Here is a 27,960-nt window from a genome sequence, read left to right as displayed (position 1 = left end):
CCGATATCTCCCCCAGGGCCGATATCCCCCCAGGGCCGATATCCCCCAGGCCCAGACCCCTCCATGCTGAGACCCCTGGACCAACCCCAGCACCAGCCCCTGGGGCCAAGATCCCTCCAGGGCCAAGAGCCCCTCAGGGCGAGGCTCCTCCCCGGGTTGGGTCCGCCTGTCTCAGTCGCCCAGGGCGAGCTGCCCCCCATGTGCCGGTGCCCCCTGCCCGTCCCCGGGCCCGCTTCGCTCCCGGCCGAGCCCCCGTTATCCCCGCGGGCCGGCCCGCCAGGGGGCGCTGCCGGCGGCGGCAGCGCGTGCCCGTTTTTTGTCCCGGCCGGGCCGCCGTAGCGCCCGCCCGTCCGCGCCGCCGAGGGGAGGCCGCGCCGAGCGGGGCCGGGAGCGGGAGCGGGCCGGGGCCATGAGCGACATCCGGCACTCGCTGCTGCGGCGGGACGCGCTCAGCGCCGCCAAGGAGGTGCTCTACCACCTGGACATCTACTTCAGCAGCCAGCTGCAGAACTCGCCGCTGCCGCTCGTGGACAAGGGCCCCACCGATCTGCTCGAGGAGTTCCTCTTCCAGGTCCCCAAGGAGCGCGGCGCGCCGCCCAAGGTGCGACACGGACACCCGGGACGGGCCCGGGAGCCGCGGGGGACACAGCCCCGGCGAGTGGGGATGGAGGGCAGGCCGCAGGAGCTCAGGACAGGATCCCTGCTGGAACCTGAGGCCTCAGAACAGGACAAGCTCCCTCCGGCGGGGGCTGCTGCTGGAGGCTGAGGGCTTAGATGGGCAGGGCTGGCTCCCTGAGCCTCTGCTGCTGGAGGCCGAGGGCTTAGCTGGGCAGGATTGGCTCCCTGAGCCTCTGCTGCTGGAGGCCGAGGCCCCAAGACGACAGCACGGGGTCCCTGGGGTGCTGGTGACTGAGTTTTTTTTGGCAGGGAGGGCGCTGGTGGCCAGTCCCTGATGGCTTGGCCGGGATTCCGGGCCCCGAGGAGCTGTGCTGGGGCCCTGGGGACTGCCCGCAGCCCCTGAGTGCTGCAGCTGGGCCCTGGCAGGGTTTTTGGGTGGGCTTGGGATGGAGCTGGGATGGGGGTGCTCAGAGATGAGCAGTGAGAAGCCACAGCTGCTGGTGACTGTTGGGGTACGTGGCCCTGCAGCCCTCAGTGCTGCCGAGTCCAGCTCTGCCCCCCAGCTGCCCAGCAGTGTCCTCAGTGCTGTTACTTGCAGAGGGAGGAAATATTTCTCCCCCAGCGATGTCAGTCCCATGTCTCATTTGGTGGGCAGCACTTGCAGGTGCAGCAAGCACCAGCTTTGGATATCCAGGTGTTCAGATCAAACCTGGAGCTCTTCAGTGTCACCAGATAAATGCACTGGGGGTTCAAGAAGCTTGAATGCGCGTGCCGTGCATAAAGGTTGAGTCCCCCAGCCCAAGGGGAAGCTCTCAGCCTTTACTGTTCCTGTCTTTTCACTTGGTTCGTGGTCCTTCAAGAGGCTCAGCATATTTTACAGCTTTGCTTTTGTTTTCTTTCAGAGGCTGACCCCACTTCAGGAACTTCAGCTCCTTGAGATCATGTGCAATTATTTCCAAGAGCAGACCAAGGATTCAGTCCGGCAGGTCATCTTTTCATCTCTCTTCAGCCCCCAAGGGAACAAAGCGGATGACAGCAGGATGGCTTTGCTGGGGAAGCTGGTCTCCATGGCAGTGGCTGTCTGCAGGGTTCCTGTGCTGGAGTGTGCTGCCTTCTGGCTGCAGGTACAGCTCCTGTGCAGGCAGGGATGCCTTGGGGAGGGGGTCAGGCCATGCTCCAGGGTGGGCACAGTGAACTGGGGCACAGCTGGTCACAGTCAGCTGCTCCTCCCTGGCAGTTTCAGCTGCCCCCATGTCTGTGCTCGTGCCCATTCCTGTGCTCTGGCATCAGGGAGAGCTTTGCCAATCCATTCACGTGCTGCAATGGAAGAAAAAAAACGGGTGGGTTTTTTACTGTCAGTGAAAGTTTTAATAATCCCCCCCAAAGCCTGCACATTGAAAGGGCTCGGTGGAGGGTTTGACCAAAGCAGGGAACAAACCTTGGCAGTTATGGTCATGTTGCCTGAAGAAGCTGACTCTGGAATTTGGGAAATACACCCTTCCTGATGTGTATCTTTGTGTATGGAAGAGGCAAACCCTGTCTTGAAATTTGGGCACAAAATACCCGTATCTGTCTTCTGTGAATGCAGTAGGTTGGAGATCTCCTCAGTCGTCTCCTTTCCCGCTGAGATTCCCCACTGTGGGCTTTGGGAAGTGCACCTTTGTTCCTGCTGCCCTTGTGGGATGTGCAGAAGTCACAGCTGACACGGGCCCAGAGCAGGAGGGCTGTGCTGGGAGGGAAGGTGGGAGGAGGCAGACCCCCTGTTTCCTTGGGGTCCTTTTTCTCCCACATGGTGAGCCTTTGGGAGGGCAGGATGGGATATAGCCTGGATAGCAGGAGAAGGTGTATTTTTATTTCAGATGGCAGCTTTTAAGTGACATGAGGGTTCCACAGAATATTTTCCACATTAAAAATATCAGGCGTGGCAACAGAACCGTTGCTCTGGGACTGAACCAGTTGAACTACAGAATGGTTTGTGATGGAAGGGACCTTAAAGCTCATCCCATTCCACCCCCTGCAGGGACACCTTCCACTTCCCCAGGTTGCTCCAAGCCCTGTCCAGTGTGTCCTTGAACACTTCTAGACCAGGTTGGAAAAGCCACAGCTTCTCTGGGCAACTTGCGCCAGGGCCTCACCACCCTCACAGGGAAAAAATGTTGCTGAAGTAGTAAAAAAAAAATCTCTAATTCAAAATATTGATCTAAAAGGTTTCAATTTTAAGCCAGAGATACAGTAAACTCAAGATATCACCATCTATTTTGATATTGCAGTAGAATGGTTTTATTTCCGTGAGAGTGGGTGTTTGATGTGCTGAGAGAGAGCAACCACGGCAACGCAGTGCCACGTGGGGAAGGTGGGGACACAGCTGTTGAAGCAGCCCGTGCCCGGGTCTGATCTGGTGTCCCCGTGTGCTGTCCCTGCAGCGGACCCCAGCTGTGTTCTGTGTGAGGCTGGCCCGAGCCCTGGTCGATGACTACTGCAACCTGGTGCCAGGCTCCATCCAGACCCTGAAGCAGATCTTCACTGCCAGCCCCCGCTTCTGCTGCCAGTTCATCACATCAGTCACAGCTCTCTACGACCTCTCTTCAGGTAAAAGTGCATCTTTCAAGTGAGAGGTGCAGTGTGGTGCACCATGAATTAACTGTTGCAAGAGATGTAACTGCTCGAATCCTAAAGAGGTGTTATCATGTAATTCTTGCCAGAGGAAGCTCAGGGGTAGGGCTGTTGCTTCATCTGGCACTGGGGTGAGAATAAAAATAACCACTCTGTGGCTGACTTAGAATTCCAGCCTGGTTTGGGTTGGAAGGGACCTTAAAGCTCATCTTGGTCCACCCTCTGCCATGGGCAGCGACGCCTTTCACTAGACCAGGCCGCTCCTGTCCAACCTGGCCTTGGGCACTTCCATGGATTTGGAGTCCACAGCCTCTCTGGGAAACAAGGGAGAGTCTTTGCTGGAGAGGCAGCCAGGAACATCTGACACAAAGGGCATTGTCCTCCACAGAGGGCAAAGGGCATGGCACCTTGTTGACTGAGCAGCTCTGGGAGTGAAAGTTGATCTGTGTGGGCTCAGTCAGCCCTGAGAGAGACTCGGGGCTGCCTGTCAGTCTGATCCCTTCCAAAAAGGGGAGAAACAAGTTCTGAATGTTGGCAGGCTGGAGCAGTGGTGAGAAACACAATCAACAGCATAACTCCAGTGCAGGCTTTAACTGTGTGTGTGACCTGCCAGTGGTACAGCCTGTCTCAGGTTGTTGCTCAGACACTTGTAGGTGCCTAAAATAAGATTGATTTAGCTCTGCTCAGCCACAGAAAGCTCATGGTAGACCAGAGAACAGCCATACACTAATACCAACACCACCTATAATCCAGAAAAGCAAATGCTATTATTGATAAAGGAAATGCTTTGCACACTCTTCTCCAGATAAGCAGCTTGGCATTACTGAGAGTGAAAGAGAGGTTCAGGCTTAGCCTTTATGTTGTTTTTATCAAGTATTTGGTAGAGCTCGGAGCATATTTTATATCCCATCATCATGTCAGAAAGGAAATAACTCGAGTCATAGGAAGTAATTTTTAATTCCTTATTTTATTTGAGATGTTTTTGGTAACACAAGAAAAGGGAGCTTGCTCTTCCAATGCAGCATTTCCCCTGTGAGAGGACAATGTGTCAGGGTTTCTCTTGTCTATAGTCAAGTTCATCTTTCACTTCTCACCTGAAGCTTTACATGATCTTATAATCCTTTATATGTCATGTAATTGTGTTGTTGCATTGTGTTTTTCCACAAGACATGTTTGTTTAGGTAACTATTGAAAGAAATTAGTTAAGTTATTGACACTTCCTTCTCTTCACCCAACAGGCTTTTCTTATTTCCCTTGCCCATTGCACTTCCTGTGGCAAGGGATAAATGGAGACTTAAATTAGGGAAAAAATGAGCAGATGATGGGTGGCAGAGAAGAAAACGACAAGAGAATCTTTGCTGCAAAAGGGGATAAATATCAGTGTTTGGTGGTGTCTTTGGAATAGGTGGGGAAGGTGACAGGAACATGGTTGTGTCTTGGAAAAACCAGCAGAATTGGGGAGGTTCTGAAATTGTAATTGGGACAGTGTAGGAGAGACTAATTAGAGCCTAAATTAAAGTCCTGTGCTTGAGTGCAAGGCTCAGCTTACCCAACATTAACTCTCCTATCTGCAGATGACCTCATCCCTCCCTCGGATCTGCTGGAGCTGATTGTCTCCTGGATCTTTGAGGACCCTCGCTTGATCCTCATCACCTTCCTGAACACTCCCATCGCAGCCAACCTGCCCATTGGGTTTTTGGAGCTCACCCCGCTGACCGGACTCATCCGCTGGTGCGTCAAGGCTCCCCTGGCCTACAAAAGGAAGAAGAAAGCCTCGCTCTCCAATGGACACGCTCCCAACAAAATTGCCAAGGACTCGGCCTCAGGAGAAGACAGGGATTGCCACCAGCTGTATTCCAAGCTGCACCTGAGTGTCCTGCAGGTCCTTATGATGCTCCAGGGGCATTTAACAGAGAAAAACCTTTATGGGCGCCTGGGGCTGGTACCCTTTGACCACGTGGTTCCTCTGGTGGAGGACATTAACAGACTGTCTGATGAACTCAATCCTCTCAATGCATCCAAAGAGATTGAACTTGCTCTGGACAGGCTGGCTCAGGCTTTGCAAGTGGCCATGGCATCAGGAGCTCTCCTGTGCACCAGAGGTGAGTTGTCTGTGGGGCTGGCAGAGACCTGGCATGGGATTCTTCTCCTCCAGGGTGAAGTTGTAAGAGGTAGTTTTGGGTTGAGGGAAGTAAAGACCAAGGTGTTCACAGCATAATTAGTAGTTTGCCCCTGTTAGAAAGTGATAGTGCACAAAATAGTTCAGGAAAAATAGCTGGATGGAGAGTAAGAAAGGAGAGATCACTGCTGTGGGTGAGTCAGGCATTGCTTTGCAGAGCTGGGGACTGATCCACGGCCCTGCACTGTGCACCAGGGGTTGTATCTGGCTGTCTGCCATGGGGACACTTTGTTCCCCTCAGAATTGCCTGTAGCTATTTAAAAAGCACTGTTTGATTTTCCTTCAGTTTAAGTTTGCCTGCTGGAGGAGAGGCCATGAAGCACATAAACCCCTGGGTGGGTGTGCTAGACAAAGAATTTGAAAAGCAAATAATACCTCTTCAACTGAAACTTCTGGGACTTCAGCACACCTATAATAAGACCCCATTACAGGGTGTCCAAATTCAGTTAAACTCAGTAAAAAAGGGCTGCTAACGTGGCTTTTGTCTGGCTTTCCTGTCTCCAAAGCCAGTTCTTTCCAGAAGACATGCAGAGAGATAAAAGGGAAGTGGCCCAACACAGGGCAGGGTCAGTCACACAGACTCTTTTCTTGTGATATTCTCTTAAAAACAGACAATTTTAGGTTACACCAGAGGGCTTGGCGCTCTTCAACAGCTGGGACATCAAGTGCAGACCACAACTGCAGAGAGTGGCCTCTGCATAAGCAGGGATCTGATGCTTTTGTCCTGGCTGAACTAGTGCTGCTGGTCAAATGTCACTGTTCTTCTTCCTCATCTTTTATAAAGTAACTCTGAGTATTATAAGAGCAAACAGAAATCAGAGGTTTTTGATCTGAGGGCTGATTTCAGCTGTGTTTGTTCTTAGCTGGAACATTCTGAGCACTTGCTCTTTCTGTGGAAGGTAATTCAGTGTAAGGGGCTGCTGAAATACCAGATATTTCGGTGTTCTAGGGTTGTGTTTGTCTACAAAGGCAGGAGTTTGTTCTCAAGCCATTCCTGAAAACACTTTATCAATGGGATATGTTGTTAAATTCCTTGGTTCTAGCTATTCTGCTTTAGCAGAAGTTTGGAGGTGGTAAAAAGGTGCAATTTCTAGTTGTTAGATACCAGCAAGAAAACCCCAACCCATTCTTTACAGAAGCAGAGGTTAAAAAACCCAAAACCAATACAAAACAGGTACTGGGCAGAGTCACACCTTGTACTTCCTATGTCTCAGTTACTTCTCGTTGATGTGTTGGTATTGCAAAATCCATCCTAAGGCTTCTCTGTCTTAAGTGTCAAACATGTGTAACAGTGAAGGGGCCAGTGGGGAAAGTTGGTGAAATGGAGAAACATTTTATCTCCTGTGAAGATTTTGGGCCTGAAAGAGGTTCTGGGTCTCTTGCTGACTGATGATGATGATGACAGATTACTGACAGATTTAGTAATCAGTAAATTCAGTAAAATGAATGATTATTCAGTAATCTGACCTTCCTAGTAAAGATAGCAGAGAGGAAAACCACTCTAATTTCTGCTTATCCTTATTGTTAATCTTGTGTCCTCTTTCAGATGACTTGAGGACTGTATGCTCCAGGCTACCACATAACAAGTAAGAGACTTTTTGCAGCTGTGTTGACTTTGATGCATGTTCCAAGACGCTCGAGGGCTGCTGAGACAAAATCTCCTCTAAAAGTTTGTCTTTGTGGAATTTGGCCTTTATTTACATGCACTTTAGTACGAGGATGAAGGTGACACAGTGCTGTCTGCTTCTTCCCTGGATTCCTGACAGAAAGGGGCTTCAGTGTTCCCACCTGTGGGTGATCTTTCCCAGTCTGTGTTAGAACAAAGGCACAGGAAAGGGAAATCAAATTCCAGCCAGGAACCTGCCCCTAGATTGTCCCATCTTTAATTCCCCACTGGTTTTACCTGCCTCTAAGCTCAATTGCTTCTTGCCTTTTTGCAAAAAGAGCAGGGCTTAAAAAAAAAAGGGAGGAAAAGGGAAAAAAGGTCTCCTGGAAGCTGTAAAGAACAGAATTGTGTCACTCTTCTCCTGGATCTCAGCAGCACTGTGACTTGGATGTGAATTGTCCTTAGAGCCATGACAAAAGTTCCTCTAATAATCTCCTGTCTGAATTTCTTTCCACAGCCTGCTCCAGCTGGTGATTTCAGGCCCAGTTCAGCAGCCGACCCACGGGGCTCTGCCCCCGGGATTCTACCCCCACATCCACACCCCTCCCCTGGGGTACCCCGCGCACCCCGCGCTGCCCACGCACCCCGCGCTGCCCGCGCACCCCGTGCAGACCTTCATCCCGGGAATGACCTTCCCCTACCGGCCTATCCGCTAGCCCGCAGCTGGCCCGGCTTCCCTGAGTCCCAGGAAGCCTCAGAGACAAAAAGCAAACGCCAGGGAAGCTGCATTTTCCTCTCTGGAGCAAAGCTGAGCTCCGCCCGCGCCCTCGGGCAGCGCTGGGGCTGGGTGTGGGATGCAGATACCGAGGCAGACCCCAGGGACAAAAGGAGGGGATGGCGATAGGCAGCATCAATCCCAAACCTCTGCAGCGGGTGGAAGTTTGTTTGGTGCTCCTCAGCGGTGTTTTGCAGCAGCCCCGGCTGCTCTGGCTGTGGGAAGGCCTTGTGTGATTTTTTTTCCAAGCTATTCCACTCCAGCCTGCTTGTTTCTTTGTAAATGTTTGTATCTATAGCTACAGAGTATGTGTACACTGTATATTTTTGGAAGGCAAACGTTTGTTTCTGAAGCACAAGGTAGAGTAAAGCAGCACTTCCTATTAAAGGAAACAATTTAAGAAGCATAAAAGACATCTGCTGCTTTCTTCTTCAAACAATTAGAAGACTTACAACAATTTCAAACAGTTGGAGTCTTCTCTTTCCAGTGATTAGAAGGTCCAGCTTGACAGGCCTGTGCTGGGGTGGGGACAAAACCCATCTGTGGCTGCAGTGACTCATCGCCCTCCCTGCTGAGGAAAAGCCCTGTACACACCTCCCTCAGTGCTTCCTGAGAATTTGGGGTGAGATCTGGCGTGTTTTGTTAATGCTGGCTGGAAAACTGGCCAGAGGCTGGCAGTGCTGCGCTGGCCAGCTCGGAGTGCAGCAGGGGAATGCATGGAATCATCCTGGGAAGGACAGCAGAGCTTGCCAGAGGTGGTGTCCAGCCCCTCTGTTGTCCTGCTGTGCTTCTCTGAGCCCCCTCTGCAGGATGAAAAAGCAGGAAAAAAGGAGCTCTTCCTACACATCAGAGGTGGTGACAAAGAGCTCTGCTGCTGCTGCTGTCCTGTGTGAGGAGGTGTGGCACCTGTGCTTCCACACTGGCTGCAAAAAAAAGAGCAAATTAGCTGGAAGGTGGGAAAATCCGATTGGAATGGAGCTGGCAAGGAGACTGTGGAAGTGGAAGGTTAATAATAATCATGGAGTACTTAGGGTTGGGAGGGACCTCTGGAGATCACCTAGTCCAACCTGCAGGTCAGCTGAACCCATAATAAAAATAGGATCTTTAACTTTTGGTCAGGCAGTTGGACTAGGCAATCCTTGTAGGTACTTTCCGACTGAAACATCCTGCCTCATCTCACTTATTAGAGCTTCTACAACAAGGAAAAACCCTAAAGAGCTTCTAATTTCAGGATTAGAACCACGAATGGCATCAAGCCCTTGCACCGTGTGACAGTTCTGCCTCCTATCCCTTTGAAGGACTGAGGGAAACTTCCGGCCAGGTGCTTGACCAGCCCCACCTCCTGTTTCCCAAGCGCCTGCGCTCAAGGACGCTCCCTTAATTACCGCTCCCTTAATTACCGCTCCCTTAATTACCGCTCCCTTAATTACCGACCGCGTTCCCCGCTCGGCGCCGCCCACGTGGCCTCAGGAGACCGCCGCGCCTCTGTGCGCATGCGCGGCGCTCGCGGTCACGTGGCCCGGCGGCGGCCAATGGGGAGGCGCGTTACTGCGCGGTGCCCGGCTGAGGAAGTGCCGCCGGTGTCCGCGCCCGGCGCTCCTCCGTCCGGTTCCGCCGCCCGGCATGTGCTGAGGGCGCGTCCGCCGCCCCTCCCAGGTGAGCGGGCAAGAGTTTGGGGAGGGGTCTCTGTGGTGGGGAAGGGGGCTGGTGTTGTCATGGCGATTTCGCCCGCGACGGGCCCGGGCCCGGCACAGTCGCCATGGCAACCCCGGCCCCCCGCCCGTAGATCGCAGCGGGTCCGGGGCCCTGGGGTTGTGCTCCCGTCCTTCGCGATAACGGAGAGCTCGGTGCCATTGGCGTCGCCTGTGTCCGTGCCCATTTCCTCTTTCGCGGCCGGATTTCCCACGGAAGGCCGGGAACGTCGCGTCCGGCCGGATCCGGTGTTCCCCGCGGGCCGAACGGAGCTGCTCGGTTTTGCTCGGCTTTGCTCGTTGGCGGCTGGGGGTTTAGGAGGGGCGTGTTGAGGCCACCAGCGTTGCTGTGTCCAGCCAGGAGCTAAATCGTGTCGCGGACAATCCACTCGTGGTTACAGGCATCAGATTATTTCGTGTCCCGCTGCGGGCTGTCTCAGTGCTTAATTACGTTGCCCGTGTTGAGTTTGAGCTCGGCTTGCTCCGTCCCTGTTGTTTATCCCGGTTTTGTTGTGCTAGAGCAGCTCCCAGCCCGTTCTGGGGGATCTTGCTGAGCTCCTGGCCCTTGGCCACGCTTCCTTCTCCTCTGGTGTCTAATTCACAGACACAGAGGCATTAAATGTGTGTGCCTGCCTCAGACCAGACTCTCAGACGGATCTTGCCCCTCTCTGTTCTGATAATTCCCAGAGTCCTCCTTTGCTGCTGGGCCACGGATGTTCTCACTGAGCCTGGGTGCTTTTCCCCTTGCAGTGCTCAACACAAATTTGCATTCCTTCCAGCTCCATTCCTCTTTTTTACAGTTTTACTTGGCTTTTGGCAGTGGGGGAGCTTTCTGCAACTGCCAAGAGCTTTAGCTTTTACCATCCTGGAGATCTGTGCCCTGTCCCAAAGGATCATCAGCCACTTTTGCATTTCTGTTCCTCTCTTCTTCCATCTAGTTGTTATGGACCTGCTGAATGGACTCTCTTTCCACTGTGGATTCATCCTAAATTATTCTAATCTAATTAATTCTTGTAATTAATTTCTTTTACTCTGTCACAGACTCTCCTTAGTCCAGGTTAGTATCCTCAGAAGTCTTTATGGAGGACACTTGTGGGAGCATTTTGGGAGCACTAGAGCATGGTGTGTTTTCACATTATCCAGTTGTCTGTTGGAATAAACTCTAGCAGTGTCTCACAAGTGAGGTGAAAAAGAAATCAAACCAAAAATAAGCCCCAAAACCCCAACTGCTGGGTCTGTCCCAATGTGTGATAATTAATGTGTGAGCTCATTTCCAAAGATAAACCTGAGCAGCCTGGCCCCCCTCAGAAGCACTGAGAGGCACCAGGCTTTTAAAGCAGAAGGTTTTCTCTGGCAGGTTAAGAAGTAGTTCTGTTTCATCTGGTAAACTGCTCTAATTGGTGTTTCCACACCTGGTGGCAAAGGAGGGACATTTGTTAGTGCTGCTGGGACAATATTTGCTCTTTGAAGCTGCTGCTGTTTCTCCCAGCAGATTGTTTGATGTGCTTAAGGCAAATTGGCCTCTCGTGTCTGACTCGTGTGGAAGTGGCTGTCCTGTGAATGCCTCTTCAAACCTGTGGCATTCTTAATTTTCATTTCTTTTCCTGAACCAGTGTCAATCATCCTGACCCCTGCTATCCAGACTGGAGTTGGATGTGACGAAACATTGTGGGAACTGCCAGTGGAATTCAGAAAATGCTCTTTAGCCAAAGAGCCTTTAACAGAGCATGTGCATTTATTTTTGTTGACAAAGCCTGGTGCTTCTCTCATGTCTGGTGTTATTTCTTTCCCAGTAAGGATGATCTTTATTTGCATATGGGGATGGGGTTTTTCTGCTGGTGGAGGGTTTTCTGGGGGGTGTTCTGAGTAGAGGGGTTGGGCCAGTGTGCTCTGTGAGTCAGTGCTGGGCTCAGAGGCTGTCAGCTGATTTGAGCTGGTCCTGCCACCCCAAAAGCCATTCTCTCATTTCCTGCCTCTTTCCCAGCTCTCTGGCCCCCACCCTGGCCACTCCCAGTGTAATTCATGGAGTGAGAGGTGAAGCTGTGCCTGCAGAGGCCGACCCAGGCTGCCAGCACTGCTGTAAATACCTGAGCAATGACAGGTGCAAACTCGGGGACTTCCTGGCAGGAAACTTCTGAATCTTCCTGATTCAGAAATCCTGCAGCTCTGCCTTCCTGCTGATGCCAGGCTGCTGGGCTGGAGGCAGCCCTGGCTCATGGACAGGGATTCCCTTCTCTGACGTGTTCAGGTGCTTCTAAAGAAGCAATTGCTGTCCAGAGTGACAGCAGAAAAAGATCTGCCTTAGATCTGCACCTTGTCTACAAACTGGGAGGCCAAGTGCTATCTAAAACCATTCCCAGTGGGATCACTCCTACTTCCCTGGTTTTTAACCTGCCACAGCATGTCTGGTGCCTTCAATGCAGAGAGTTGCCACAAAACTTTGAGCTTCATGTTTCACTCTGCCTCCCCTATCCACTTTCCTCCCTGCAAAGGGGTAGGAACCAGGAGCTGCTCACTTTTTCAACATTGGCTTTTCATTAAGTTTTTATTTGCTGCTTCTTGATTTATTAGTGTGTTTGTCAGAGCAGACACCTATGCTAGGATCCATTTTAAATGTTATTAGTTTAAAACAGCAGCATGGGGTTTTTGAGTTGAACCTGAGTGTCTCATGCTTGGAAAACTGCTAAAGAGAAGAAAAGAAAGGAATGGAGCCATTTTGGCTCAAATTTTAAAGCCAGGATCTTGGAGAGATGTTAAGTTTGGGACACTTGTCTGACAACTGAGGAAGGAATGTTCTTTTCAAGCTTTTTCAAAACGTATTTTATTTGAAAGCCCCTTGTTTTCAGTAACCTCTGGACAGTTGTGCTGATGTCTCCTGTGAGGGTGTAGGTAGAGGGGCTGGGTTTTGTCGATGCTGCTCCATAATGAGGACAAGTGTGTAGGAAATGGAGGCAGCCCTAAATTCCTTTTCCCAGGGGTTTGTAGGCTGCATTTCTGGCTGTTTTTTCAGTCACTACACACATTTTCTGTGTGGCTGTTTATTCTAATTCACAAATTAGGCCTGCGGGTACAATGGATTGTTTGGGGATTTTTAAATTTGTTTTCTGGAGGAAGAGGTGCCTATTGGAAACTTGCTGTGTATTAAATCTCCCCTCCAGCCAGGAACTTGTTACCAGTGTGCCTCTTTTGTGACCCTTGGGTTTGAACTCCCCACAGTGCCACTGTCACAAAGCAGATTTTCCCTTCCTCATCTTAACAAGAAAAGATTTAACAGCAAAACCCTCTTAGAGATTCTTGTTTGCCATTCCCAGAGGAATTGCTGTATCTGGGGCAGCAGGAAGCCAGGCCTTGTGCAGTGTGCTTTAGAGACACTTCATTTGGGGACTGGCTCCTGTGAAATCCACGGCTCCAGAAATGTTTCCAGAGCTGTAAGGTGAAAGAACAGCCCAGAAAGTGACCCACATGCAAAACATTAATGTTTTCTGCTGCTGGAAGTCTGACAAGTCCAGCTCCGAGTGTGCAGAAGATCAGGGGTACGAGTGTAAAAGGATTTTCACTAACAGTAAGTGTTCTTTATTTCTAATAAATAACCACTGCTTGCTACACAGGTAGAACTACATTTTGCCTTCTCACTTTTTAATATCCTTTTGGGGACTGTTTCAAATCCTGATCCTTCATTGCAGGAGGCCAAAGTGTTAATGACAGTGATTATGGGTGTTTGGTTTGGAGGCTTTCAGTGCTGTGGTGTGCACACCTCCATGAGGGCAGAGTGGAAAATTGTGTGGAGCTCTAGACAAGGCACAAATCCATTCTTAGAACGGTGTTTTCAGCATTTCAGAGCTGAGGAAAAATTGTCTGAGCCATCTGGGGTGAGTCTTTAGGTGGAGGGCTGATTGCCAGGATGGTTTTCCCAGGCTGTGTGTGACAGTGTTGCCTTCCTGGCTGTCAGAGTTCAACGTGCTCTGGCCAAGCTCTTGTAGCTGTTCCACACGAGGAGGGTGTAAAATCTAACTGACTTGTTTGGTGTATTTGGAGTTAGGTGGGAGTCTGAGCAGGGTGACACAGCAACACGCTGAAATCACAGCAGAAGCTGAACATGGTGATGGCAGTGCATGGCTGGATCCAAATCCAGGTGCCTGTTCCTGGTCCCTGTGTGCTCAGGAATGAGTACACAGGTTGAAGCCTGCTTTGCTTCCTTCAAAATTTTCTTTTTTAATTGTCCAGTTTTTATGCTTTGGGCTCAGCTGTGTGTATGTTCCTGCCATGTTGGTCTGGCTATCTCAGGAAGATGTGATTCTTTATTAATTAGCTCAGGACACCTGACAATTCACCAGTGCAGATGTCTCATCTCAACCCTAGGTTACTTTGCAGCCTCCCTGGGGCTGAGGTGAATTCAGCTTTCCTTCCAACACATTCTTCCCAAGCTCACTGGGTGTTGCCCTCCTCCACTGTGGGGTGCTATTCCAGCACACTGCCCTGGATGGATTTATTGGACAAGAAAGTCCAAGCACTGACAAACTCCTTTCTCCAGAGTGATGTCCCCGAGAGAATCCCATTAGTGCTTGGGATGTGCTTTGGGGGCAGATGGGATCCACGTGGCAGGGCTGGATTAACCTGGTGTGTTCCTCCTGTGGCAGCCTGGGGAGCTGTGCCAGGGCAGGTGGTTGGCAGGGCAGTTTTCTGCACAGAAAAAAAGCTGCTGTTGAAGGAATTTAAATATTGAAGAGCTCCAGGTCTTGAGCTAGTACACACCCCTGAGTGACCTGGGGCCCACAAGGGGCTTTGAGGCTCAGTGCTTTTGATTCTGGTAGAAAAGGCAGAAAAACATGGATCAAAAGGCGTTCTGGGCTGTTGTGAAGTCACATAATCAGAGCCTGCTTCCACCCACGGTACTGTGTTTTTTTTTTCAGACCAAGGCACAGAATCAGTCATTTTGTCCCAGATTTCTCATTAAGAATCTCGCTCATTCCAAGCTTCTGCTAGTGTAGAGAGTGAAGTGCTGGCCGTTCTGGGCAGCACTCCTGTGGGATGTGCTGGGTCTGCAGGGATGGAGGTCAAACGATCAGTGTTCAGTGTGTGACCATGAGCTCCAGGCTCTGTGGGTTTGCTCAACAAAGTGGGAATGAGGGGAGCTGTACCTTGTGGGGTTTGTGTGCTGCCTGTCCCAAATGACCCCCTGTGGCATTCCTGGAAGGAGCAGGAGCATTAAATGGATAAGCAGTGTAAGAAATGCCCTGTCCGGTGTGCTTGCCTTGCACACTGGCAGAACTGGGGTGTTGGTGCAGGTAGCACATCTGATGCTCCAGCCTCCAGTTGTGCCTTTAGATCCAAAGGGACTGGTCTGATTCCAGACAGAGTGAAGAGATTTGCTCCTTACTGACATTATGTGGGCCTAAGAAACCTGATTTAAGTTGGGTTAAACCTCAAAGGGTCTTTCCAACCTATGTTTTTTTATTCTGTGACCATACTTGAAGTAGTACTGTGAAGCTGTCAAGCCAAGTATTTAAATATCTTAAAAAAATTAGCTCCTGTTGCTTGGATAATGTTGCTCTAAGTCCTGGAAGTGCCTCTTTGAGATTCTTAGTAATGAATCCATGATGTTTTGAAATCCAGTTGCACTTTCATTGTAATAAATGAAAGGAGCTTGGTGACAGAGGTGTCTGTGTGGAACATTCCCTGCGAGACCAGTAACCTAAAAACACAGTAAGCTGAAAATGAAATGCAGCAGGGAAATCTGTACTGCTTTGTGGAATTAGACTGGTTCAGACTGAATGGTTTAATGTAAATCAAATCCCCAGTGCCAGACAACACAAGGTAGAGAGACTTATAGCTGTGAAAAATCCTGCCTGTGTTCTGGAAGATAACAGCAGACTTTGTGGCTGTTTTGGGTACTGTGGTGCTCAGTCACAGCTAAAATCCTGCATTTTGGTAGCTTTAAGATTCTCTCTGGGCTTTGTTTGATCCTATTTACTTACAAGTAAGAGAGGATGCTAAATATTTTTAATTTTTCTTTCCTGGAAATCTTGTGTTACTGGGATCTGAGGACTGTCCAGATAGCGACTGGAATTGCAAACAAGGATTTGGTGGTGACACTGCAGCAGACCTCTGGTGTGAGGGAACCAGGCAGAAGGAAATCCATCTCTGTCCCTGTGTGCAGAACTCCCAGGGAGTGTCTGTAAAGTGAAATAGAGGCACTGTGACGTGTCCTGCAGTGCTGGGCAGGAGCTGACAGGACAGGCCAGCCCGGGTCCCCGTGCCCAGTGCAGTGGTTGGTGTCACTGCCCTTCCTCTGGGACAGCCCCTTCGTGGTGTGTCCTTGCAAGTCATCTGCAGGAACTTAATCTTTTCCTTCTGTGGAAAGACAGCAGATAATCCTTAATAATCCATCAGAAGTGTGCACAAAGTGAATGCTTTGAATTCCTGAAGGTGGAAATCTTCATCCCGAGTCTTGGAGGATCTGCACTGTTTAATGTTGGAGGTGCTGGGACACCGGGCTGCCTGGGCGTGCCTGTAGGGACAATGCTGCCTGAATTATGGCACCCATTCACAAACACCCCAAGCCTGCCAGGGCTTCTCTTTATTCTTCCCTGCAGCTCTGCTGCTTTCTGTAGGATGAATTGATCTCAATTAGCTTTTAAGTAAAGCAAAAGGTATCGATGAACTTCGATCCAGCTTTGTTTCTGCAAGTGAACAAGATTCCTTCACTTTGGTTTTTGTGTGAACACTAAATTTAAAGTCAATACATCCCTAACTGGGAATTAGAGTTGTAAACAATCCTAGTTGCTATTTGTTTGACTTTAGTCAAACCAAGATTACCTGGCTTTCATTCTGCTAGGAAATTCAGTGGTATTTGTTGCTAGATGATAATTTTTTTATTTGGGAATTTCATGAGTTGATCTGCTTGGAAGCTGAAGGCAAAATAAAAAGTAATGAAATTAGCATCTTGTTCACTGTTGAAATCCAACTCATTTTTGCAGGATGCACAAGGCAGAAACATTGTTAAAACATGTCTAACAGTGCTAAACAAGGGAAATCTCAACTTGTAGAACCACTTGGCCAGGTTTTTGTAGGTATGGGAGTGCTGAAGGGATTTTCAAACATGTTTAAGCAGCTGTCTGCCAAAGCATCAGGCTTTATCTTTCATTTGAACACCCTGCTGCATTGAGAGTGCTGGTTCTGTATGGCTGCCTCTCTCTCTAGAAATGTGATCTTATGTAGAATTTATTATAGTTTTTTTTAAATACAGGAGCTCTAAGAGGGAATGAAAACATCCTGCTCTTGAGAAAAGCTGGAGCTGAGGTGTCTTAGCTGTGAAGCATCTGGTCCATGTAAATAAACTGTTCCTGTACCTGGCTCTAAACAAGAGCTGCTCCTTCTCAGTAGGATCTGGAAGTGCTGGTGGTGGCAGTGGCAGTGCTGTACTTGGCTGCATCGTGCTGAGTGAGCAGGGACAAGCCCTGGAGGCCCAGCCATGGCTTGGGTCAACACTGGAGCCAGAGGCTCTGCTGCCTTTTAGGCAGAACTGTGAAATGCTATTCTTTAGCTCATTATAGCTAGAGCTTAGTGATTCCAAAGATTTATGACATAATTTTAAAATAGCAAGTTCAGGCCTCACAATGCACTTTAATTTAAAATCATATGTCAAGATGGCTTATTTACTAATGCATTTACTATTTCTTTTCATCCAATTTCCCTTACTGCTAAATATTTGTCGTAAGAATTTCACAGGTTCCTTGGAGCTACTCAATTCACTTGAGGCCAAAACATTTTGCTAGATTTGTTTCAATAGAGCGAGGCAGAAAACTAGTAAAAATGCTTAAAACTTTTATGCTTTCCTGTATTTTTGAAATTAATTTGTTATGCATTAATATCTGCAGTTTTTAGGTAAGAAAGGGAATTAAATGCTCAGTTTCTAGTTCTCTTTGCTCCTGACGGCAGTATTTTGTAAGAGGTTGTCCTCAGAGCTTTTCCAAATGTTTATCTGCACTATCCCTCTGTAAGCATGAAATGTTAAATAAAATATGAAATGTTGCCTCATTTTCTGATCCTCCTGAACAAGTGCTTCCTGTTTGGACAGAAGGGTGAGGTCACTGTGCCCCCAGGAGGGGGACAGTGGGTGATGTTGGCCACGTTGCCTCCCAGACCATGGCCATCATGTGAACCAAAGGCTGACACCTGAAAAAAAGATATTAAAATAAATAAGATAACTTCACTTTGGCTTTCCAAAGTGGCTGTGGACACCCTTGAATTAACCACATGCCCCTGGAGCCTGCATTTGGCTTCACAGTAGCCACCATTTGGTCTCAAAGGTCACAACTTGTGTTGTCAGTGTTGCTGCCTCTAAACCCATAAAGGCCCTTTTAACTTCCAGGGCTTTGCTTTACACTGATACTGTTTTGGTTTTTTTTTTTTATTTTGTGCTTTCAGACATGCATTTTGTCCTCTTAAGTTGACTCTAAAGGTGATACGTAGGTCACTGTGTTGGCTGAGGCTTGAGTTCAGGACTTTGGCTGTGCTAAGGACAGCCAAAGCATTGCCACAGGCTGTGCCCAGGGCCAGGACCTGCTCTTGGGGGTTTTTCCAGGTTTCCCAGAAGACCCAGAGGCTGTCACCTGGGTATGAAGGGAATTGATTTGCCTGGAATTTCTTCTCTCTTGCTCATAGCACCACTTCCCACAGCTCCTCCAGCAGCAGTGACACCTGGCCAGGAGGAAGAGGCACAGCTCTGCTCTCCTAAACCCCAGTGGCAGGACACAGTGCCAGACAGGTGTCCCAAATGTCCTTTAAATGTGCCGGAGCATCCTGGATTGAGTGCCTGCAAACACAACCAGCCGTGGGTGTCTGAATTTGAGGGAAGGGGGATTATCCTGTTCAACAAAACAGTCATGGATTACTTGATGGAGCCTGGCTTCAGCTCCAGGATAATGCGTAATGCTTGCCCAGCTCTTTGAGAACATGGTGTTAAATACACATGGACTAATCCTCATAGGAATGTGTCCTGTGCTGCCCTGCCTTTTCTACTCATTAGCAAAACCATGGCCCTGCATGGTGGTTTCATTTCTCTCTGATTTATTAATGCTGAGAAGGGGTGTTCCCTTACAGGAGCATTGAAACTTTGCAAGAAAAATGATCCTGTGTTGTGTCACAGCTCTGAAATGGCTCAGCAGAGGGTTCAGCAGGGGTGGGGGGGTGAGCCTGGGGGCCACAGCATCCAGAACCAGTGGTATGGATCAGATGAGCCTCAGCCAGCAAATGTTTGCCCTTCTTTCTTCAGGGTCCCATGGGGTGAAGCTGAGGCTTCTTAAAAGGTCACCGGAGGCTGGGGGTGGGGAGCGTGTGCACCACTGTGACAGGATACAGATTCCAAGTCTGGCCTGTCAGGGCTTGAGCCAATTCTGGGACTGTAGAAGAAGTTTTAAAGGCAGCGAGGAATGCAGGCTTTGTAGGGGCTTATGTTGATTTGAAACTGGCACCTGGACTGCTCAGTAAACAGGCAGCCACAGTCCTAGAACAGGCTGGAAAATAGCTGTGATGCTTTTTAAGTAATTCTTTGGAGAGGAACAAGTGATCCATTTCTGTACAGAGTGACTGTAACTGCCAGAGTAGAATCATAGAATATGCTGAAGGGAAGGGACCCATCAGGATCACTGAGTCCAACTCCTGGCCCTGCACAGGACAACCAGAGAATCCCACCATGTGCTTGAGAGCTTGTCCAAGAAAGTTTAGTAACTTAATAATTTGTAATTAATTGCTAAATTGTAAATTTGGCCAACTAAAATTTCCCAAACTGGCAATTGTAACTTTGCCAGTCACAATATTGATGCTGAAGCTGCTCAAATGGCATATGCAGTCCAATGGGGAGTGTGTTTAAATCTCTTCTTCCTTGAGCTCTGAGCTTTAAATCAAGAACACTGGAGAGCTGAGCATCCCTTTTCCAGGAGGGCATAGACAAACATTGCTCTGTGCAGCTTTTCCTTTATAACTTGGCACTTTCAAACCAAGACTCGAGACTCTTAAAATTGGGAAAAGAAAGTAAAAATTCTAAGTAATTTGTTTTTGTTGATAGTGGTGGCTTTGGTTTTTAAAATTTGCATCCTGGTCTGGTTCTTTTAAGTGGGAGGGTCGAGTGAGAGAGATGAAGGAAACAACTCCCATTTCTACTCACCTTGTCTGTCTCATGTGGGGCTTTGTCATGCCTAAAATGGGTTCTCAAGTCATCCATCAGTGCTACAAATGCTTTTACAACCACTTTAGCTTTCACTTCGTTCTTTCCCTCTGGTGTTGTTAAAAAAGGCTGAAGACATTGCAGCAAGTGTTCTGTTAGTGCTCAGCAGATCGTGGCAGGGCTATGGAGAAAAGGTGTCCTGGGATTTCTGTATCTGAGCGCTCTGTGTGGGGCTGGGAGGAGCTGTGGCACACAGGAATCAGGGGAAGTGAAACTAGATCTCATTTCACCAGCTTAGGTTAAACAAAATGAACATTTTAAAGAGTTGGAAACCTCTGCATATGTACTCACTGGAGATGGCAGGGTTGTGCAAGAGGACTTTCTAAACGTTCCTCTAGCAGTGCTTCCTTTTTAAGCCGTTTGTTCAGTTTTGTTTTAACAAAATGTTGGTCCTGCATGGACGTTGGAAGATCTCCATGCAACATAAGGTACACTTGGCATGCTGTTGGCTCATTTAATGCTCTTTTTGGAAGGGCTGGTGGCCACGTGCTCCTTGCACACAGAGTCACCAGACTGTGCTCCCAGGGATCAGGATGGGGCTGGATATGGGGCTGGAGCGATGGCTCAGGCTCAGCTGCAAGCTGGGCTTGCCCCGTGGCCAGCACAGCTTTGAGTTCCTTCTCAGGTCAGTTTCCTCTCCCCTGAAAACTCACTTTCCTGGGAAATTCCTTTACCCATAAGAAGCCCCTCCCGGTGCTGCTGGATCAGACCCTGTGTTCCATCACTGCTCTCATGCTTCCTTCCCCTGCAGGCGTGAATGACAGAGGAGGTGCCCCCGACTGCACTGACGGATGTGAACCTGCGCCTGCTCTGCCACGATGACATAGACACAGTGAAACAGCTCTGTGGAGACTGGTTCCCAATCGAGTATGTGCCTGCTTTGGGGAGCAGCTGGGGACCTCGGGACAAATGGGGTGAATGAACCTGTACCGCTTCTCAGGGCAGTTGTCAGGACAGCAGCAGCTTGGGAATCTTCTGTGCATTGTGGTGGTGTTAAAGGTCCTTTGCTGCCTGTCCTGCAGTGTGCTGTAGTCATCAGAAACTTCCTGTGTGCAGATTTTGGCAGGAAAATGGGCTTTGCCATTAAAGGGATGTATCACCTTCTTGAGAAAGACCGAATGAGGTGGGGAAGGGCAACACCTCCATGAAAAAGGACAGCATCCCTGTGCTTGTGAAAGGAAGTTGTATCCAGGAGCCTGGTGCTGGGACAGCACCCTCAGAGCCAAACTGAACTGACACACAGCTGTTCCCGAGGGGCTGCTCTGAATGTCCTGGGGGAACTGAGCAATGCTTCCCTTGGATCACTGCTCCTCCCACAAAGCTGATCTCAGCCTGGCCCAGGCCAGCTCCCCAGACCCACATTTGGTCAATGCCCATGACTGCACGAGCACAGGAGCTTTTCTGGAGGACACTGACAGATTTCTGGCCTAAAGCATCCAGGGAAACCACAGCAGTAGACTTCATGGATTTTTAACTTTAGCTTCATGGAGAAGGTTTATAGAGCATTCTAGCAGATTATAATTAAGATTGAATAAAATGTAACAAATCAGCAAAAGCATTCATAATATTTTGAGTTTGTAGATTTCTTCTAAAGGCAAGACTTGCTGAACTCTCATTTGGAAATAAATGTACTTACAGTAGTTTCCCTTTAGTAGCTGCAGAAGGAGGAAGGGAACTGGAGGCTGGTGGTGTGATTTTTTTTTTCCTATCAATATGCAGCATTTTTTTTTACATGTGTATCAAATAATGAGATCCTTACGCTCTTAGATGAGGGCAGATGGATCTTGCATTTAAAAATAACTTGCTAAAGATGGATATGAAAGCTCTGGGCAAAGACTGTAAGATGAAAATGTGATTCTCTTAGCAAGGCAGGAGGCCATTACGTGATGAAAGAATCCATGGCACCAAATGGGATGCAACAGGTGTTTCCAGTTGAGGAGCATCTAATGCCTGTTCCCATAGGCTTGCATCCCCAGACATTCCTGTTTCTGGTTCCTCCCCAGGTACCCTGACTCATGGTACCGAGATATCACTTCCAACAAGAAGTTCTTTTCCCTCGCAGCCACATACAGAGGCTCCATCGTGGGGATGATAGTGGCAGAGATCAAGAGCAGGACCAAGGTGCACAAAGAGGTATGTGACTACCCTGGGCTTCAGCAGGACAGAATCCAACCCCTGCTGTGGGGAATGGGGATGGGACCTCTTTGGGGTGGGGTTTTCCCCTCCCTCATTCAGACACTTGGTCTGAGGTAATGTAAGAAATGAAGCACATGCTGATTTCCAGCTAATGGGGCAGGGTGGGTGAGGTACCACAGAGGCTCTTCCTGCTGGAGCATGGCCCCATGGGGAGCTGAGGGATCAGATCCTGCAGGCTAATCCCTGCCCATGGCTGGTGTAGCTGTGGGAGCACAAAACTCTTTTTTTTTTTTTTCATTAGAGTTTCCTTAGCTGTACTGGGTGAGTCACTCTGGTGACTTCCTGCAGAAACTCCTGCCTTTACACAGTCCCTGTCCTGAGCCCTGAGGGGAGCTAACCTGTCTGCAGAGAGCTTGGACTTCAGAGATAACAGAGCTTGGAGGCCAGGAGAGACAGTCCAGTGCAGCAGAGAGGGAAAGAAGAGATGGTCAGTGGAGACAGCATGGGAGAAGAGCACAAAAAAAAGCAGGGGCAGTGCAGGAAGTGCCTAACTCCTGGAAGGCCCTCAGTGATGTGGTTAAACAATGATCCCAACAGGCACAGAGTAGCACATGGGTCTCTTCACCTCAGCTGCCTGGCTTCATCTCAAAGCTCATCAAAGTCAGAAGCTGCATCTTCAGCAACTTCTACAAAAGGCCCTTGTTCCAGCCAAGCTGAAAGCCAAGGGCTTATTCAGGCACTGCTCTGGGCAATTGGGCCTCTGGAATGTGCTCCTTGTCCTCCCCAGCAGTGCAGAGATCTCCAGCTGACACAGCTCAGGTGCAGCTTGCAGGCCACGAGGACTTCCTGGGTTGATCTAAACACTGCTGGGTGGCTCCAGAACTGGCACTCTGAATCCTTCTGGTAAAGGAAGCAAGCCTGTTCTCTCCCTGAACCCACAAATAATGTACATAGGTAGGAAATAGCATGGTTTGTGTTCTGCCTCTGGGAGGATGATGTGAAAATAGGAATAGCCCCATGCTTGTATATGTTAACTTCCATCCCAAAAGCTTCAGCTAAGACTGTTCAGTTAAGAGAAGTGTCCTGCTTCAGCCTTGTTTTCAGGTGTCCCACTGCAGGGTTCATGCTTTTTCTCCTGTGCCTTTCCAGGTACCCTATTAAAAACCTGTCCTATCTCTACGCAGGATGGAGATATCCTAGCTTCCAATTTTCCTGTGGACACTCAAGTTGCTTACATCCTAAGTCTTGGAGTGGTGAAGGAGTTCAGGAAACATGGAATAGGTAAGATGCTGCTCAGTGGCAGCTGTTGGTGTATTTGCCAGGTATGACTGAAGGAGCTCCAGTATCCCCCTGCAGTATCCCTGTGGGAATGGGAAAGGGTTACCTGTGACTGGTACCAGCAGGTGGCATAGTGCAGGTGCACTGGGAGGTTTTCACTGGTGTGGGCACAACACAATGTGCAAATATTTCCAAAGAGCACAGGCCTTTGTCAGTCTTGTTCCCAGGGCCGGCTGAGCACACCAAGAACTCACACCGGTGCTGCTGAGGCTGTCTGAAAGTGTAAGAACTTCACCCAGAAGGACAGTTTGAAATTTTCTTTCTGAGTATCAGCAGACTGATCCCTGAGGCAGAAAACAGAGCTGCTTTTAATCTTTCATCTTCAACAGATAGAACAAACTGTGAGAAAACCACAAAGGGAGCTGGTAAATAATGTAACTTGTGCCTGATGAGATCTCCAATGTACAAGTCAGCTCTGAATGTCTGCTGCCACATGCAGCATTCCTGCAGCCATTTGAAATCCTGGAGTCAGAAAGGCTCTCTCTCTATTTAGAGCAGTTGTGTTCTGTCCCCAGGTGCTGCCCTTCTGGTGCCATTTCAGGCAGGATGTGGATCTGTGATCTGCAGAAGGGAATGGGCCAGGTTTGGCAGCGTGACCCAGGGGTGCACACCTGGAGTCTCTTCAGTGGATAGGGCTATAACTCAGCACCTCCAAGTCCTCCCTTCTCCCCCAGGCATGTTTGGAGAGGTATAAACCTAGAGGATACATAAAGAAATTACCACAGAGTCCTTGGTGAGAGCAGTGTTTAAACCTTCCTTTAAAATGCCACTGGAGAGAATTTTCCAGTACAAAGAAGAAAGTGGTAGCACAGAACGATCACAGAGCTGGTAAAGAGATCTTTCTGTGAAATTGTGGTGGTTTTCAGTCTCCACCTATTTTCCAAATCCTGTTTTTTTCCCCAGTTCTATCTTGCTGGAATTTTCTCCTTTCAGAGTCCGTATTTCCTGTATCCATTCCATCTGCACAGTGTGTTGCTGTGCTCTCTCAAAAACTTAGAGCTTGCACCTGTAGCAACACAACCTAAAAAAAGCTGCTGCTGCTTTTCCTGAGACCTTTCTCTTGAGTTTTTCTAGTGGTATTTGAAGCTGTAGCCTTTCATGCAGGAGGCTCTTCACTCCAGCCATGTTTCTGAGCACTAAAGCTCTGATTTTCTTTGATTTTTGTAAAAGGGTTTGGTTTCTAGTTCTCTGCTGTTCTTAAACCATAGGACAGATGGATTTCTGTGAGGTACAAGTCTGTAATATCTCATAACGAAATTGAACTGCTCTGCTGTTGATGTCTCAGTGGATTTTTGGTCTTGGCTGATATAGATTCTCACTAAATATCAAGAGAACGTGAAGTCAGTGCTGTTGACTTCTGCTCTGAAGTCCTGTGGGTCCTCTGGGGAGTCCTACAGGCCCTGGGGATTGTGAAACAGCAGCAGCCATCTCCCCTGAGTGTTAGTCAGGCTGATTCTTTAGCCCGGTGTTACCACACCTGCTGGAAGAAGTTCCCCTGCAGGTTCTGCTGGGTCCTTCATGCCATGTTGAGGTGGTGTGGGTGAACCCCAGGTCTTGTCCCTTGGGGCTGGAGTATCCTCTGTACCTTTCTCTGGTTTTTCCTGCTGGCTGCAGCAAATCCAGGTTGGATGAGGCTGTCTCCACTCTTCCTTAGAAGGTATCTTAAAATCCCAACAGTTCTTAGATTTTGATTCAAGTTCAGCAGACACAATAAAATAACCTGCTTGTGAAGTCCTGTTTTGACACTCTGCTGTATCAAATGGTTTTAAAATAAATACACGTATGGGGTGGAACTGATACCATTGAAAATGAAACTGACCTTCCCCAAAGCCAGGAGTTGCTCTGCTGGGGATGGGCAGTATTGCCAAAGTTCTGCCTCATCCTTGTGGTGATTGAGTCAGAGGTTTGTGTCTTTAAAATCTCTGGGTTTTGAAGCCGTGTTCGTAGGTGAGACCATGTATAGAAACCATGTAGAAGGTCCTGTGAGAACTGGGTGAGATGTGGGGTCTCCAGGTGTGTGCAGCAATCCCTGGTGCAGGAGGGCTCAGCTGGGCCCCACACACCCTCACACTGAGGGTCCCTGGGGCTGCACACACACTGTGATCCTGCTGCCTTCCCTTCAACAGGTTCCCTCTTGCTTGAGAGTCTGAAAGATCACATCTCCACCACTGCCCAGGACCACTGCAAAGCCATCTACCTGCACGTGCTCACCACCAACAACACAGCAATAAACTTCTATGAAAACAGAGACTTTAAACAGCACCACTATCTCCCCTATTACTACTCCATCCGAGGGGTCCTCAAAGATGGCTTCACCTACGTCCTGTACATCAACGGCGGGCACCCACCCTGGACAATCTTATATCCTTTCCCTGCAGGCTGCTGAGCAGAGGCCAAACCCTGTTTTGGGTTAACAGCAGCAGAGTGTGGGTAGATGTGGGAACTGAAACCTGCTCAGATGTGGGTTTAATCTGAAGCTGGAAGGAAGGAGATGTTAGAGTTACTTGATGTAGGATGTTTGGAGCAAGTTGGATGCCAGTGAGAGCAAGTGCTGGTGTTAGGCCAAAGTTCTGGGTGTGCTTTGGCTTGTAGGGTACAGGATTTAGCCGTGAACAGGGCAGAGAAACCCTTGGTCTTGCTTCCTGTGACCTGGGATCCCCTGTGAGCCTGGGCTGGCCTGGAACTCAGCAGGCTGCTCCCACACTGACTTAGAGGGTTGGTTTCAGGTCAACGGATCACGGAGAAGAAACTTGATCCTTCCTGGGTGTAGCTGGTCAGTTCCATGCTCCCTGGGCAGGGGGATGGATTGCTGTCCTCACAGGATCCTCTGTGGAGTGCAAAGGGAACTGCTTAGAGGAAGTATTTCCTACACCGGCTGGAGCTGCCATTCCCAAATTGCCATCCTTTACAGGGCAGAGCAGACCTGCTCTAGACAGAAGGGTGGAGGCAATGATTGGAAGGAGCAGATCTGACTGAGCTGAGCAGCTTCCACTGTGTTGGGGTCCCTGCAGGCAGGGCAGGTCCAGGAGTGATTTATGTTCTTTGCTAAGTTACAGTGTAAGTGTTGCTGTCCTTAACTGGTGGCCACTGACTACCTACAGCACATTGGCTCCACACTAGCCAGCCTGAGCCCGTGCTCCATTCCCCAGAGGATATACAGACAAGCCCAGAGCCTCCTCTGCAGCCTCCTGCCCTGGTCTGGCATTTCTGCCAAGAGCAGCATCGAGTACAGCCGGACAATGTGACGGACTGGGGGAGCACAGGAAGCGCAGGTGGGTGCAGGGTTCAGCTCCCTTCCCTGCCATGGCCACTGTTCTGGGAGAGATCCTGGAGTGAGCTCATCTGCTGCTGTGGAAGGTATCTGGGCATGCTTGTGCTCCAGCCAGCAGCTGAACTCCTGCAGGCTTCATTTGAAGGGAAATAAAATTCTGACCTTGTTTATCGGAGCCCAAACCCCAACAGCAGGTGGGACCTGCTGTCCCTTTCCTTTTCCCAGCTGCTGGAGCAGAGTGCAGGATCCACAGGGCCTGAGCCCTCAGAGTCTCAGCACAGTAACTGGAGGCCCCAGTGCTGCCGGTGCCATTGCACGTATCTGACGTTTCCAGGACAGTGGCTCCCAGCACACCTTCCCTAAGTGTTTCCCTAAAACATCTGCCCTCTTTTCTTTCCATAGGATTGTTTCTCCTTCCACCTGACACCCAGCTCTGCACTGGTTCCAGTGATGACAGCTCTTGGCCGGTGACCCAGCCCCCGGATGGGACTCCCTGTTCCACAGGGACTGACCTTTGGTAGAACTTCCCCCTGGGGCTGCAGCCCCGGCTCCCCACGTGGGCTGGGCAGGCCTGGCTGTGCAGCCGCGGGCCCTCGGCGCCACCAGTCCGTGTGCATGTTGCACTGTCCCCGCCACTTCCCTCGCCTCCGGTTTGCTCCTCCCCATACCCGGCATGTCGAGGGGTTCAGCTGCTGCTCCCGCTCCATCCACAGCTGCTGAGAGCAGCTGAGGGAGGTTCATGGATCTGCAGTGAGGAACCACTTAAATGGACCGGGAGAGCCCTGGCTGCCAGGGCAGAGGCTGCCCTTGTTGCTGGGGAAGGGGGCAGCTGGGGCAGGGGAAAGGGAGGAATGGGAATCATGTTTAGGTCCTGCCACATCAGCTGCTGGTGCGTCCTGTGGGTAACTTCCAGGGAGAGCAACTGCCTCGCATGAGAAACTACCCAGCCCCAGCAGCCCTCTGGAGTGATGTAAAAAGCAGCATATAATTCAGGATGCATTCAGGAAGTAGAAGGCAGGGAATGCAATTGCTATTTCATAGTGAAATATATATGTATTATACTGTATAGATCTTTCTGCCTTTGTCCAGGATGGAATGTAGCAGGGGAGGGGAGTTGGCAGTGCAGAGTCTGGTCCAGAGCCCTTCTCCCCTTCCTTGGCACCCGGCTGGACTTTGCAGGATCTAGAGGGATGGGATGTGTGCACAGGTCACAACAGCTTTCCCTTGCTGAGGAAGGTGCCCCAGCTGCTCAGTGTCGTGCTTTGAGCTGTGGTCTGGGCACCTCTGGCTGTGCTGGGCAGTCTCTCATTGGCTGCCCTGTCCTGTCCAGGAGCCTCTGGCTGGACTGAGTAGCTCATGTGCAGCTTGTGTGGAGGCCCCAGAGCTACAGCCAGGCCAGGGACCCTGGATATTCCCATGGCAAATCCCCCTTCCCTGGCCAAGGCTCTGCCCCTGCTCAGCACCATGTTCCTTATTCCAACCTCATTTTTTAACTGGGACTGGAGCAG

The 27,960-nt window shown here is 49.7% G+C and overlaps 2 protein-coding genes and 2 long non-coding RNA genes across 4 annotated transcripts; 2 read left to right on the top strand and 2 right to left on the bottom strand.

Moving 5' to 3' along the window:
• Window positions 1–324: 324 nt before the first annotated feature.
• Window positions 325–8,202, top strand: INTS15 (integrator complex subunit 15). Its single transcript, XM_068206587.1, has 6 exons — window positions 325–601; window positions 1,521–1,742; window positions 3,042–3,207; window positions 4,806–5,333; window positions 6,957–6,996; window positions 7,534–8,202. Exons 1-6 carry the CDS (start codon window positions 410–412, stop codon window positions 7,730–7,732), a joined length of 1,347 nt encoding a protein of 448 aa, XP_068062688.1. The 5' UTR covers window positions 325–409; the 3' UTR covers window positions 7,733–8,202.
• Window positions 6,923–9,332, bottom strand: LOC137483493 (uncharacterized). The gene is made up of 2 exons (XR_011004491.1): window positions 9,222–9,332; window positions 6,923–7,198 (listed from the first exon to the last, which is right to left on the bottom strand). It is a non-coding gene; the product is annotated as an uncharacterized lncRNA (long non-coding RNA).
• Window positions 9,298–27,518, top strand: NAA60 (N-alpha-acetyltransferase 60, NatF catalytic subunit). Its single transcript, XM_068206590.1, has 7 exons — window positions 9,298–9,447; window positions 20,459–20,574; window positions 21,711–21,840; window positions 23,028–23,124; window positions 25,308–25,542; window positions 26,270–26,453; window positions 26,855–27,518. Exons 2-6 carry the CDS (start codon window positions 20,465–20,467, stop codon window positions 26,424–26,426), a joined length of 729 nt encoding a protein of 242 aa, XP_068062691.1. The 5' UTR covers window positions 9,298–9,447; window positions 20,459–20,464; the 3' UTR covers window positions 26,427–26,453; window positions 26,855–27,518.
• Window positions 23,922–26,429, bottom strand: LOC137483494 (uncharacterized). The gene is made up of 2 exons (XR_011004492.1): window positions 26,281–26,429; window positions 23,922–25,553 (listed from the first exon to the last, which is right to left on the bottom strand). It is a non-coding gene; the product is annotated as an uncharacterized lncRNA (long non-coding RNA).
• Window positions 27,519–27,960: the final 442 nt, after the last annotated feature.

Source organism: Anomalospiza imberbis, chromosome 16 (assembly GCF_031753505.1).
Source record: "Anomalospiza imberbis isolate Cuckoo-Finch-1a 21T00152 chromosome 16, ASM3175350v1, whole genome shotgun sequence".
NCBI lineage: Eukaryota > Metazoa > Chordata > Aves > Passeriformes > Viduidae > Anomalospiza > Anomalospiza imberbis.
The sequence above is the reverse complement of the archived record's forward strand: the minus strand, read 5'-3'. Positions and strand labels throughout refer to the sequence as shown.

Bases quoted from the DNA above. Each gene is read 5' to 3' on its own strand.
- INTS15 (XM_068206587.1), top strand. From the start codon at position 410: ATGAGCGACATCCGGCACTCGCTGCTGCGGCGGGACGCGCTCAGCGCC. The intron at 602-1,520 runs GTGCGACACGGA...GTTTTCTTTCAG, and splicing joins AGCGCGGCGCGCCGCCCAAG to AGGCTGACCCCACTTCAGGA. The intron at 5,334-6,956 runs GTGAGTTGTCTG...GTCCTCTTTCAG, and splicing joins AGCTCTCCTGTGCACCAGAG to ATGACTTGAGGACTGTATGC.
- NAA60 (XM_068206590.1), top strand. From the start codon at position 20,465: ATGACAGAGGAGGTGCCCCCGACTGCACTGACGGATGTGAACCTGCGC. The intron at 21,841-23,027 runs GTATGTGACTAC...ATCTCTACGCAG, and splicing joins GGACCAAGGTGCACAAAGAG to GATGGAGATATCCTAGCTTC. The intron at 25,543-26,269 runs ATATCCTTTCCC...ACTGGTGGCCAC, and splicing joins CACCCACCCTGGACAATCTT to TGACTACCTACAGCACATTG.